At 48.5% G+C, this 15,054-nt stretch overlaps 1 protein-coding gene across 1 annotated transcript in view; it reads right to left on the bottom strand.

Moving 5' to 3' along the window:
* Positions 1–15,054, bottom strand: part of LOC311237462 (uncharacterized protein) — a 58,135-nt gene that overhangs the window by 29,038 nt on the left and 14,043 nt on the right. The window contains exon 5 of the mRNA XM_084325354.1: positions 12,252–12,482. Coding sequence (XP_084181480.1) covers positions 12,252–12,482 — 231 coding nt within the window. The remainder of the gene's footprint in view (positions 1–12,251; positions 12,483–15,054) is intronic.

The raw sequence follows: 15,054 nt of genomic DNA, 5'->3' as shown, positions 1-15,054 counted from the left end.
CCCCTGTCTTGAACGTTGCTAGACTATGCCTCCCGCTGGTCGGCTGTAGTGAGCCGGTACACGAGGAGGCAGCCCGACGTAAATCTACGTGAACGGCAACCAAAGGGTTAACACATTCGGGGCCAGACTCAAGATATCCCGGGTTAACGCGTTGGGCGCCAAACCCGAGAAAAGTCAGGTTTTCTATCGTTATTTATTTTATTCGATATTCCCATTCATAATCCATCGAGGGAGCCTGTATTATCATTGGGAATGAGTCTGAGATCGCAAACGTCCAATACCGCCACCTGCCGCCGATATTGCACATCCTTTGAAACTCTCTGGCTTGGGAGCTCCAGTAGCTCACCACGTACCGCGAGTGCTATTTCAGCGCCGTGGACAACCATGCTCGTCACGGATCTGGGGCTGAGCGAGTTCGAATCCCGGACTGCAGCCGTGCCTTTCCCAGAGTGTCTTCCCCCCCATCTGAACCCTTTCAGCCTGCTTCTGTCGGTCGAACTTGACCAAGTATAAATGCGATAAACGTATAAAAGAGCCAGGGAAATGGCCAAAGTTTAAAAAAATAAAAATAAACTCTCTGGCTTGGGCTGAGCCTGTGCGTCAATCTAAAGAGTCCGGCCCGGGTTTTCATTGTCGGGCAGGACAAGCGTTTATAACGCATGGATTGAGGAGAATCAAGCACTCCCGGTTCATGTTCTTTGGTGGATTATGTTGGCAACATGATCGACATCAATACTTGGAATGGCGATCAGATAATTGGAATATTCTTTTTGGAGTACATCCTAGTCAAGGTAAGAGCTATATGGTATCAATCTTGCGTTGATCCAAGAATCCTTTCACTGCGATCCGAGCGTTTGTGTGTAATGTGTGTGTGTAACGTATTAGAATAGAATAGAATAGAATAGAAATACTTTTATTATCCCGTGGGAAATTTGACATTGCAAATCGCTCAACATTTAAACATTTAGACAGAACAGGTCACGAATAAGAATAATAAAACAAATCAAATCAAGTTGCCTAAGATAAGAGTAGAGTAAAATAGAATAAAAATAGAATAAAATATACAGTAAATAAATACAGTAAAAAATATACTGAGGTCTACAGTAGGTGTAATATTGCACAGTGCTGTTTCCCTTTTTTTTTTTTTTTGTCTTTTTCCCCCTCCATTTTCCTCCGATTTTTCTCCCATCCGAATGTTAGTCGTTATGCCAATTCCCAGTCCCCTTCCTGGTCGCTGCGCACTTACCCCCCACAGTCGGTCTGGGAGAGTGGAGGCTATCACGTGCTTCCTCCGACACACGTCCAGCCAATCAACCGCTTCTTTTCACCTGGCAGCGTGGATATTCTCTGAGAGGGCGTAGCGTGTGGAAGGATCACACTATCCCACTCAGGTCCTATCCGCACTTAGCAGGCGCCCCGACCGAACTGTAGGAGTCGCTGTTTACAACGACCCGGACCCACCCCGCCAGCTTCTCCCACCCTCTAATACTGCCAATTGTATTAGTGTGAACGGCCAGCCAAGCTGGTGACAACCCCGGAGCTGTGAGCTGGATTCGAACAGGCGAATCCTAGCGTCTCCGGGGTTGGTGACGAACGCAATCTCCGCTATGCCACCTAACCGCTGCACAGTGCTGTTTCAAACTAAGTCCAGGAAGATGGTAACTGCCACTCTGTGCTCAGTGAGGCACAGTGATGCATTGTATAGTCTGATGGCTGTCGGAATGAAGGACTTCCTGTGCCGTTCAGTGCTGCATTTAGGTAGTGTGAGCCTAGCACTGAACCTGCTCCTCCTGTCAGCCAAGTCTGTGTATAGTGGGTGGGAGGGGTTGTCCCTGATGGCCTGGAGCTTAGCAAGGCTCCTCCTCTCCGCCACCCTCGCTAGAGAGTCCAGCTCCACCCCAACCACGCTACTGGCCTTCCTGACCAGCTTATCCAGCCTGGTTGTGTCCCCTGCTCTCAGTCCACTGCCCCAGCAGGTCACAGCGTATAAGAAGGCGCCCGCCACCACCGACTCATAGAACATCCTCAACATCCTTGTACAGACATTGAAGGATCTCAGCCTTCTGAGGAAGTAGAGTCGGCTCTGGCCCTTCTTGTACAGTGCCTCTGCGTGTTTTGACCCGTTCAGTTTGTTGTCGATGTGCACACCGAGGTATTTGTACTCCTCAACCATGTCCACATCGACTCCCCTGATGGAAACGGGGGTCACGGGTGCACTCCTCCTCCTCCCCAGCTCCACAACCAGCTCCCTGGTCTTCGCCACATTTAGCTGCAGGTGGTTTTTATCGCACCATGTGACGAAGTCCACTACCAGTTCCCGGTATTCCCTCTACGTATTCCGTTGGTGACGATCAAAGCATAGGAAAACGACCCCCCCCACCCTTTCATGCATTCAAGATGAAACCTAATACCGATAATAGAGCGTTGATTTCAGATTGATTGTTGATACAGGCGAGAAACGCCACGGTTTCTAGTGAAATGCACGTATTGCTGCATAGCGTCGTTTTCTGGGATTAGACATGATTACTGTAAAACTATACTCATATTCACCACGGTACAAAACAGGAATGTATGGATGAAAAGATTATTTCTTTTTCACAAATTGAATGATAGATACTCGATGTCAAATGGGCAATAGTATTATATCTAGGGATGTCCCGATCCGATCACGTGATCGGGATCGGGGGCCGATCACGTGATTTTCAGAAGATTGGGATAAAAAAATAATAATGTATTCAACAAACATGACCATGTTCACGTCTTAAACTCATACTGAGGCCTTAGTTTTGGTTTTAAATTGCATATCATCATTCATTTATTTATTTTCACAGAGCAGAAGAATTTTGCCAAAACAAACGCATTTCCTTTGATTTAATTATACACCAAATTATTTATGTCAAGGATGAGGGACATCCACTAGTTGCAGAACTTGCAGTCACCTGATTTTTACAGACGATGGCGCCATTGCTCTCATGAAGCAGCAGGTTGGAGGCGGAGTTTTTAGATTACTCCGGTTGCAATGCCTCGCTTGAATGAAGTGAACTTTACACCTGGATAACGTCAACATTCAGGGTGAATGTAATGTGAGAAATTGGGATGGGGAAAAAAAGGTGGCCTTCTTACCACACGGTACACAGCGACCTCTGGCGTCCAATGAGTTAACGTTGAACCCTGCTGATATTACTCTCTCTCTATGTGTACACTGAAAAAACAAGTAATAAAATGATGTATAAATATCACAGGCTAGGGCGCTCCAGTAGCACACCATGTACCGCGCTGCGTCGCGGATCGGCTGACCCGAGTTCGATTCCCGGACCCGCCGTCATTTGCCAAATGTCTTCCCCTGCTCTCTCTCCCGTTTCAACCTCACTGTATCTGTCGGTCATGTTTGACCAGGAAAAGCGATAAACGCTAAAAAATTAAGTTTAAAAAAAAGAAATATCACAGTGTAACTGAGGGGTACAATTCCCTGACTGTATTACTAGATATGATACTTACTACCACTACCTTTGTACTTAATATTCGGCCACCCAGTACTCGGCATAAATATATTATGATGAACACTGTCACGTAGATGAAACGGATCCAACACAAATGTACGAATTAGAAATAGGTCTTTATTTCTACACAGCGATGGTGTGTAGAGCAAGCACTTAATCAAATCAATCACATTTATGAATGGGAATTAGTATGCACTTTTATGGCAAGAGTATTCGTCGGTATATCAATAGAGAATGTCCAATCTCTGAAGGCGCAGGTGGTACATATACGACCTGGAATAGTTTAAGGAATAACAGCAATGATACTTTAATGATTATATACTGGATACACTAGGGGGGGTTAATCCGGTCGCTTGTAAGCCGACAGGAGTAGGAAGGGGGGGGGGTAGAATCCGGCTGCCTCATCCGGCCAAGGGTATCCCAGGTGAACCCACTGTAGTGCCGTTCAATGCGCCGGCGATCCTTGGACCACAGATGAAAGCAGGTGGACTCTTTGTGGGCCGGCGTCCTCCGGTCCACGGAGGAGAGACGTGAAGCGACCTCGTCTTGCAGAGCGTCTCCTCACCTTGCGTCCTCTCCAGGGGGGGGGGTTCCAACACACGGCAGTGTCGGGGGTCTTTATCCATGGAATAATCAACGTATACAAAGCATAATCCGTGCCTGGGAAGGCGGGCTGTCGTCGGTAGAATAATCCGGTATACAGGTCCACTCGCTCGTCGGCTCTGGGGCTCCTCGGGTGCAGCTTCACGTGGGGTCAACCACCCTGGATAAGCAGCCAGTTCTCTGCCCGAAACGATGGGGTGCTGACTACGGTAGTATTCTCACCGCACGAAGCACTATATATTAACAGACTATTATTAGCTTAATAGACTACGTCCAACTCGACGATATAGTGCCAAATATGACTATTCAAATATTAATATACACGATGTCTCAATACCGATGGTAGGCGAACTTGGCCTTACTCCCACACGTGGCGTCGCGGGGAGGCTTTACGTCTGTGACTCTATTGGAGGGTAAGAAACTGGACTGAAAAGGAAGTCCTACTTTAGTAGCGCAGTATATATACGCACTATGAACAAATAGTCCCATTAGTGGTGCGGTAGCCAGATTCCTACGCGGAACTAGGACTTGTTCGTACATGTTGAGCGGTACGTTTGAACTGGGTCTGAGGGGTATGGCAGCCTGGCACCAAGGTCTCGACAAATAGTAGAATGGAGACTATTATGGGATGTTCAGTAGGCTAGAATGGATATTCAATGCATATTGTACAAGGAATATACAAGGGATATCAGGGAATATTAGAGAATATACAAATACAATTAAATATATATATATAAATAAATATATATATTCGGTTTAATCTGGCCCTTCACAACAGCCACCCCCTGATTGGTCCCAGACCTAATCAGTTAAACAGAGACAGATTAATCGCGTTGTCTATTTACACATAAGGGTTTGCTGTAGGGGTCAGTCAACTTCACAAAGTCATAGGGTTATAGGGTCATGGTCATCATCGATTGTGTCTGGGAGTCGGGGCAGTTCTATGAGCCTCGCCACGGGACGGGTGTAAGTGCGACCCTGGACAAGCACTTCAGCTGCTCGGACCTTGCCGTCGGCACCGGTGATCACTTTGCTTACGCGGCCGGCCGGCCACATAGCTCTGGGCAGTGATTGATCAATAATCATGACGACTGTTCCTTCTGTCAAATTGTCTCTCTCCTTTACCCACTTCTGGCGGGTCTGTAGAGACGGTAGGTAGTGCAGTAGGAAACTGCTCCAAAACTTGTCGGCTAATACTTGGCTGTACCTCCACATTCGTCGGCCGTTCGCTTCTTCAGGCCGGTACATTGTCTGGGGTAACGCGGGATCTAGCCGCCCCATCAGGAGTGTGTTGGGGTCTGCGGAGATAACAGTGCTCAATCCACAGAACACAGGCTTCTTATTCTCAGCCTCCTCCTGACTGGCTTCCCTCGGGATAGGCGTGGGCCACTCTCCTTCCGGGAGCTTTAGGAATGCTGGGCCGTCACTGTAGACATTGCGACGGGTGAGGTCATCCAGGGGCATCCCCCGGGTGATGACGTCAGCTGGGTTCTGTTTTGTATCAACGTAGCGCCACTCTGTTTCTCCGGTTAACTCTTCGGTTAAGTCTTGAATCTCGGTGACTCTGACTCCCACGAAGACTTTGTACTTGCATGAGTCCGATTTGATCCAGGCGAGTACTGTCGTGGAATCTGACCACAGGATTGTTCTAGACACCGGTATGGTGAGCTCACGTTGGATGAGCGTGGCTAGGTGCGCTCCGGCTAGGGCTGCGCAGAGCTCTAGACGTGGGATAGATTGTTGCTTGCGTGGGGCTATTCTCGAGCGGGCGAGGACAAATGCTGTGTAGATCTCTCCCCCCCTTTCTTGGGCCCGCAAGTAGGCTACTGATCCGTATGCGACCTCTGAGGCGTCACTGAAGACGTGTAAGTCCATTTTACATGTCTCTGGCCTCACCGTGGGTGGGAAGTAGCTTCGGCGCATATTAACGCCTGGGAGTGAGTGGAGCTCCATCTCCCACTCTCTCCAGGTGGATGCAAGGTGTGCGGGAATGGGGTCGTCCCAGCCCTGGTCCTTGTCCCACAATGCTCGTACAATCATTTTTGCCCTGGTGGTGTACGGTAGAATACATCCTAGCGGGTCATATTGTCGGGCGAGTGTTGTGTACACACTCCGTCTGGTGGTCGGCGCCGCCGCCGGCCTTCCCTGCTCCGTAGTCAGGGGCTTGTGTCTGTAGTGAAGCGAATCTGTTTTGAATCGCCACACCAATCCCAGGGTCATCTCCTGGGCTTCTCCCGGGATTGTAGCCATCCAGGTCTCGCTGCTGGCTGCCTTGTCCTCGGAGGAGAGGCTGCGCAGTACTTGCGGATCGCTGCTGGCCCACTGCCTGAGATCAAAGCCGCCTTTGATCAATGAGGTGCGGAGTTTAATCAGGAGAGCCTCGGCTTCTTCCTGGGTTGAAAGGCTTTGTAGACAGTTGTCTACGTAGAAGCTGTTCTTTACGCTGTGTCGGACCTCTTCGTCCGCTGCTGGGTCCTCTGCTACATGTTTCTGTAGTGCAAATGTAGCACAGCAGGGGCTGCACGTCGTTCCGAAGGGGAGGACTTCCCATTGGTAGATGGCTGGGTGCTCATCTCCTGGCTTCTCTCTCCATAGGAACCGTAACAGGGGCTTGTCCTCCTCTACTAATCTCACCTGCAGGAACATTCCTTTAATGTCCCCGCTGATGGCCACCTTTTCCTGGCGGAAGCGGAGTAGAACGCCGAGTAGGGAGGGGCCGAGTGTGGGACCGGGCAGTAACTCTTTATTCAGATTTTGGGATCCGATCTGGTAGCTGCAGTTAAATACTATGCGGTCTTTACCGTTGTGATGGACCTTGTGGTGAGGCACGTACCACGATTCAGTGGTCTGGTCAGCCTCTTTAATGTCCATCTTTGTGGCGTGTCCCGCTGTGATGAGCTTCTCAATCTCAGCACGGTATACACTCTCTTGGGCGGGGTTCTTGGCTAAGCGCCGCTCCGTGTTCAGCAGGTACCGTTCTGTGGTGTCTGTCTTGGCGTGGAAAGTAGGCATTCCTTCTCGCCGCAGGAGTGGCGTGGCGTATCTCAACACGCCGTTGACCGGGACTCTCTTGGTCCCTGTCTCGAGGAGGTGAATGGCGTAAATGTCATCTTTAGAGCGAATGTCTTTCTTTCCGTTCTTAAAGGGCATTTGTTCCAAGGTCCATAGCCGCTCTACGTGTTGCAGGAGTGCGGTTTCTCCCTCCGTGACTCGGGAGTGGAGACATCTAGTGGCTGTACTTCGGTTGAGAGATTTGGCGAGCGGGCCTTGGAGAGTCCATCCCAAACGGGTCTCGACTGCTGCAGGACAGCCTCGGGGTCCGGTATGAACCCGGTCTATCGGGACAATGAGGTCTGCATGGTCGGAGCCTATCAACAGGGTCGGCATAGCATTGTCTATGAGCGGGATCGGTAACTTGCGCAGATGTGCATATTTCTCCATCAGCTTGGCGACGGGGTATGTGTACCGCGACAGTCCTATTTCTTGGCTGGTGAAAGCGTCTGTAATCTGGTACCGTCGCTCAGGCTGGCCGCTTGCTGCGATAGAGAATGAGACATTCTCGCCCTTTATCGTCTTCAAATCTCGTCTTATTGTCCGAATTGTCATTTGGGTTTCGCTTCCCTGCAGCCCTAGCTGGGCCGCAGCGGAGGCGAGCAGAAGGGTCTTCTCTGACCCGTCATCGAGGACGGCGTAAGTGTCCAGGACTTTATTCTGGTAGCTTAGTGTCACACGCACTACTTTTAGGAGTACTCGGGCTCCACTGCTGCTGGCGGGATCGATGTACATGACGCTCGCTTTGCTGCTGGATGGTGCGGGTGAAGGGCGCCGTCTGTTACTGTCGTGAAGTATGTCCAGATGGGCTCCATCGCACTTGGTGCACCTTTTCTTTAAGCGGCATTCGGCTGCCATGTGTGAGCGCGCACAGCGAAAACAGCGCTTGTTGGACTTTATCCATTGACTTGCTTCCTCCGCGTTCAGCTTGGGGAAGGAGTCACATTGCGCTAGCCAGTGTTCTTTCTCACAGTAGGGGCACACTATCTTCCACTTCTCCGTTCTGGAGGGGGTACTGTGGCTCCTGCTGCTCGGTACTGACTCCGATTGGTGCATCACAGTCACCGATCTTCTTCCATCATTTAGTCGTCTGGTTCCTTCTCTGGAGCCAGGGGTGCTCCGTCCGAATGTATCTAGCCGTAGGCTGCTGACTTCTCTCGCCAGGAAGTCTGCTAGATCGAGGAGGTTCGGTTCGGGGCCATTCGGGTCTCGGTGGTCTCTCTGCCGCCTAAAACGCTCCTGTCGAGCGGGCGGCAGCTTCTCCAAGATCCTTTCCACATTTGAGTTGGCGTAAAGTTCATGCCTCCCCTTCTCTCTCTGCGCTCCCAACATCCCTACCAGGGACTGCACTCTGATGGACAGGTCGTCCAGTGCTCGATTGTCTATTGCTGGGGGTAAGCGGTCGATGTGTCGGATCTCCTGGATCACGTAATCCCATATGCGCCCATACCTCTGGTCCAATGCTACCAGCGCTGCTGTGTATGGGGTGGTGGAAGTCGCGTAGGCGAGCGCTATATTATGTGCGCGGGGTACCTTTAAGTGCTTCAGTAGGATGGCGTATTTATGGCGTTCATCCAATACATCCACCAACATGGTCTCCAGACACATGCGGAGTTCTGTATACTGGGCCCGGTTCTCTTGGGTGAAGTCGGGTACCATAGGCGGGCCAATGTATGACGCTGACTGTGGATACATCGGCGAGCGTTGGGGGAGAGGCCTCCTAGGCGAGTCTCCTCCCGCTCCTTGGTATGGGCTGGTACCGGCAGTGTACCATGGCCCGCTTGTCCAGGTGCTGTTCCTCGGTGCGGGTCGTGCGTCGTGCTCACCCGTGTATAGAGTCGGGGGTCTGTAGCGCAGCTCCGCGGGAGTATAGCCTGGGCTGTACCGGACCTCCTGGTCCGGTAGAGTACTGTGCTGTCGTCGGGCGTGGTTCTCGTCCTCTTCCTCTTCGTCTTCAGTTAGGTCATCCAGTGCTTGTAGTCTCTGGTTTAGCCTCTCCACAGGATATGCTGCTCCTTCCCGGTTGCTAGGTCTCGCTTGGACCGGTGGGGGGAGGTGGTCTGTGGGGGGTATAGACCTCGTCTGTTGGTCAAGTTCAGGGTTGTTTACTCGGCTAGGGGATGCCGCCCTGGAGGTGTGTCTAGACGAGTTCCTGGAGCCTCTGGCGGAGGGAGAGGGTGTTGTCCGTCTGATCAGCTGTTCTATTAGTTGCGCTTGCTGTCTGTCGCGCTCTGCGTCCCGTAGAGCACCAGCAGCTGCTCGCTGGCTGTCTGCTCGGTCTCGGGCCACATTCTCTTCCCTCTGAATGCGTCTTATTTCTAGACGTATATGCTCTTCTTCGCTCCGCTGCTGGATCTGCAGTCGGTCGCGTTCAGCAGCGGCGTTCAGGCTGATGAGGAAGGCCTGCTGTAGGGTCCTCTCTGCCTCGCTGGGGGAAGGCGGTTGTATAGGGGAGCCTTCCCTCGGGGTACTCCTTGCGGAGCCTTGGAGCTCTATCTCCACGGTACTCTCCCCGTCTTCTTCCGTGCCGAGTTCTCTCTCGGTAGCATTGTATTCCTCCCGGGACTCATCGGGGACTACTTCTTCAGTACTGGCGGGGTGTGAAGTCATGTCTGGTTCCCACTGGTCCCCACCGTGAACTTGGTCAGTTACATTAGAACCCGTAGGGGCCTCTATGGTCGGGGTAGTCTGGGCGTTGGGGTTAGACATACTTTTACTTTCTAGTTTTACCGCGTTTACTGTTAGTAGAAGACTAGGTTGTTGACTGACAGCGTAAGCCTCTAAGTACTGAGGGAGCCGTCGTTCGCGCTGCGGGCGTTGGTTAGGAGGATCGTTTCGTGGAGTGTTCATCATAGGCCATTTCAATATTAATAACACTATATTAATATTACACTAATTACCCTCCGGCTCGAAGGACCAATACTTTTACTTTCTAGTTTTACCGCGTTTACTGTTAGTAGAAGACTAGGTTGTTGACTGACAGCGTAAGCCTCTAAGTACTGAGGGAGCCGTCGTTCGCGCTGCGGGCGTTGGTTAGGAGGATCGTTTCGTGGAGTGTTCATCATAGGCCATTTCAATATTAATAACACTATATTAATATTACACTAATTACCCTCCGGCTCGAAGGACCAATTGTAACTGAGGGGTACAATTCCCTGACTGTATTACTAGATATGATACTTACTACCACTACCTTTGTACTTAATATTCGGCCACCCAGTACTCGGCATAAATATATTATGATGAACACTGTCACGTAGATGAAACGGATCCAACACAAATGTACGAATTAGAAATAGGTCTTTATTTCTACACAGCGATGGTGTGTAGAGCAAGCACTTAATCAAATCAATCACATTTATGAATGGGAATTAGTATGCACTTTTATGGCAAGAGTATTCGTCGGTATATCAATAGAGAATGTCCAATCTCTGAAGGCGCAGGTGGTACATATACGACCTGGAATAGTTTAAGGAATAACAGCAATGATACTTTAATGATTATATACTGGATACACTAGGGGGGGTTAATCCGGTCGCTTGTAAGCCGACAGGAGTAGGAAGGGGGGGGGGTAGAATCCGGCTGCCTCATCCGGCCAAGGGTATCCCAGGTGAACCCACTGTAGTGCCGTTCAATGCGCCGGCGATCCTTGGACCACAGATGAAAGCAGGTGGACTCTTTGTGGGCCGGCGTCCTCCGGTCCACGGAGGAGAGACGTGAAGCGACCTCGTCTTGCAGAGCGTCTCCTCACCTTGCGTCCTCTCCAGGGGGGGGGGTTCCAACACACGGCAGTGTCGGGGGTCTTTATCCATGGAATAATCAACGTATACAAAGCATAATCCGTGCCTGGGAAGGCGGGCTGTCGTCGGTAGAATAATCCGGTATACAGGTCCACTCGCTCGTCGGCTCTGGGGCTCCTCGGGTGCAGCTTCACGTGGGGTCAACCACCCTGGATAAGCAGCCAGTTCTCTGCCCGAAACGATGGGGTGCTGACTACGGTAGTATTCTCACCGCACGAAGCACTATATATTAACAGACTATTATTAGCTTAATAGACTACGTCCAACTCGACGATATAGTGCCAAATATGACTATTCAAATATTAATATACACAATGTCTCAATACCGATGGTAGGCGAACTTGGCCTTACTCCCACACGTGGCGTCGCGGGGAGGCTTTACGTCTGTGACTCTATTGGAGGGTAAGAAACTGGACTGAAAAGGAAGTCCTACTTTAGTAGCGCAGTATATATACGCACTATGAACAAATAGTCCCATTAGTGGTGCGGTAGCCAGATTCCTACGCGGAACTAGGACTTGTTCGTACATGTTGAGCGGTACGTTTGAACTGGGTCTGAGGGGTATGGCAGCCTGGCACCAAGGTCTCGACCAATAGTAGAATGGAGACTATTATGGGATGTTCAGTAGGCTAGAATGGATATTCAATGCATATTGTACAAGGAATATACAAGGGATATCAGGGAATATTAGAGAATATACAAATACAATTAAATATATATATATAAATAAATATATATATTCGGTTTAATCTGGCCCTTCACAACACACAGGCTATAGAAGATAAAGTACTGACCTAAAGGAGTTTTATGATATGACCTGGCGAATCATTCTTCCTCTACCTGCAACTAACATCAGCGCTCAGGGCTCACGGTGTGCCGTGGGCTCAGGCGTTGCACCCACACCCTTTTGTCGGGCTTATCGGAGACAGGACAACCACAAGAGGGTTTGTCTCAGATTTTTATACACTTTTAATCAAATCCACATATAAGAAATTTACATTAGATACAGTCTGGCCAGGGGACAGTCTAATGTCTAATGGCTTTTGTGTTTTTTTTTTTTACTCTGTATTTTGTATTTATTAGTTACATTTTGATATTCTGTAAGTATTTCTTATTTCTTATTGTCTTGTCAATATTATGATTATTATTGTTGAGGTTCTGTCCTGTGATGTCCTGTTTATTATTGTTATCATTGTGTTATGTTGTGTTGTTGTTGTTGAATTGAAAATAGAAAAAAAAAAAAAAAAATGTGATAAAAGAACATTTAAAATAAAGAAGATAAAGTACTGGAACTCACCTGTGGAGCAGACGGACTGAACGACGTTGGCTGGATCCACGCGCCGGTAGTCCGGGTCGATCTCCACGGCGAGGGACCTCAGGTTGGGACAGGCGTTCAGCAGGAGGGCGAGGAAGCCGGCGTGGGGCAGGACGGCGACGCTCAGGTCCGCGAGGACGCTGCCGGGCGTGGCACACAGCTGCCGGAGGGCGCTCGCCAACGACATCACTTCCTTCGGGTCCAGGTCTAGGGCTGAACGATTAATCGATTTTAAATCGAAAATCGCGATTTGGAATGATGCAATTATCAAAAAAAAATTAAAAAAAGTTAGTTTAGGTTCGTGTTAACGTTAGATAAAGGCTTTTAATCGTCAAGGTAAGAGGATTTGAAGGCATGGTATCCATAAACTTCAATCGGTTCGGATCCTTTGAATGAAATGAGAATGTAAACAAACACGTTAGAAAGTATCACTGCGTTGCGTGAAATCACTGACTGAGCCCAGAGAGGAGTGGTTCGGCAAAAAATTGTTCCGAGTATATTTGCTTAGAAAACGTAATTGTCGAATTTAATTATTTTTTATTTCTCCACGTGGTAAATACACAGGTCACAACATGTTTACAGGAACGTTTTGGAGTTGTATTTGGAGTGTATTTCGTGACTGTAGGGAACTTCAGGGTAAAGGACTGCCCCACTTCCAGTGATGAAGCTAAGCTACGCTAACGGTGCGGGCGTTCCCTAAGCCTAATGCACGCACAGAGAAGAAAAGGGTCTGTATCTTCTTGTCTAACTCCAGGGAAGATGGCAAATAAGCTAATTTCCCAAAATGTTGGTGTTTTCCTTTTAAGTAATTTTTTTTGGAACTCACAACATGCAACCTAAACCCCTTCCTCTCCCAAATTGTTCCTGCAATTGTTTTATGTTGCATGATGATCATGAATACATTTATTATGTATTGTATTTTTTGTTTAAATATCAACATTATCTGTCCATCCTCAGTACACTTACTATAAATATACTATACTTCATCTGATCTTTCCAAACGCACACACACACACAGAAACAGAGAATGCCACCCCCCCCCCCCCCTCCTTCCTAGTCCCCACACTGCTGTTCTCTCGGTCTATGGCTCTGAACAGGGTTAGCTTGTTGTTAGCTTATGCTAACGTAACGTTCATTTCGGTCTTTAACACGACGTGGTCATAAAGGAATGGCGAGGATTGCAAAGCATGTTAGATGCATTTGACCCGTTGTGGAATAAAACAGCAGGGATTTGTTTTGGGTCGCAAAATAGGCACACTATAGCCTTGCTGTGATGTGATTGGTCAGAGTATCGCAATATGAATCGATCTTTTTACGTTGCATCGATCGTATTGGATTATTGATAATAGATCGATATATCGATCTGGATCGATGTATCGTCCCACCCCTAGTCGCAATATATCGCAATATTAATAATTGCAATGCTCAGCATATCGCAATATAGTTTGAATCGCAATACTATCATATCGTGACTTAAGTATCGTGATAATATCGTATCGTGAGGCCTCTGGTGATGACCCCTAACATATACGCTCCTTATTTCAAAAATACATTGTTCTCTTTTTTTTTTTCACTTTCACTTTCTATATTTCTCCCATCCCAATTTTAGCCGTGCCAATTCTACCCTCCCCTGTCTTGAACGTTGCTCGCATATGCCCACCACTGGCCGGTTGTAGGGAGGATAGAAGCCTTGCATCGCATGTCTCCTCCGATACATGTGGAGGCAGCCTGTCGTATCTTTTCACCTGCCAGCGCGGACTCTCATTCGGCGAGGTGTAACGTGTGGGAGGCTCACACTACCCCCGCTATTTCCTGTCTCTGCTGTGCAGGCGTCCCCCAACCGACCTGTAGGAGTCGCTGTCCACACCGTCCAGATTACCACCCATCGACTTCCACCCGCTGACGCTGCCAATTGAGTTAGTATGACGCCGGCCCAAGCCGGAGGCAACGCCGACAGCCGGAGTCGAACCCGGTGTCTCTAGCGTTGGTGACGAGCGCAATGTCCGCTGCGCCACCCAGCCGCAACACATTGTTCTCTGAAGTGGCACTAAATTGACTAAAACCATCCATGAGTTGTCAAAGAATTGTTGTGACAAAGATATTTTACAGTTGAATATGAATATATATATGAATATATATATATTCATATGTGTTGAATATGTTACATGTGTAGGAGTGCTGTAATGACAGCGCAGACGGAGTCGTGTTCCGATGCAAAAACAAACTATTTTATTACGCACTCTACTGTTGCACAAACAACACTTTCATTCATCTTTCACTCGTCTCTCTTTAACTACGTCATCCCCTGCTAAGGGTCACGGGAGATGTAGTAAACACCACAGTAGGCTAGAATGCTGTGAATTATGACCCAGCAGCCACTACACATGTTCATTAATCCAAGTACTTTTGGACCTCTAACACGGGGGGCTGTGTATGAAGAGGAACAGTTCCTATATGGTTTATATACTATATACCAATATGGACATAAAGACCCTCAGATTATATATACTACTATTACCCAATATGGACATGAAGACCCTCAAATTATATATACTACTTGTAACTGAGGGGTACAATTCCCTGACTGTATTAATCAAGTATTAGTATCATTAAACTACTACCGTCTTGTACATTACTGGCCAATACCGTACAAAGGTATATTAGATTAGAACACTTCCACAATAACACGGTTTCCACACAAATACTAATTTAGAATATTTATTACATTAAGAATATGATATTACATTACTTTGTTCACTTTAGATGCGCTTATAAGGCAAAGAAT

Source organism: Notolepis coatsorum (genome assembly GCF_963971535.1).
Source record: "Notolepis coatsorum genome assembly, chromosome: 11".
In the NCBI taxonomy this organism is placed as follows: Eukaryota; Metazoa; Chordata; class Actinopteri; order Aulopiformes; family Paralepididae; genus Notolepis; species Notolepis coatsorum.
Note: the sequence above shows the minus strand (reverse complement) of the source record. Positions and strands in the feature narration are given on the sequence as shown.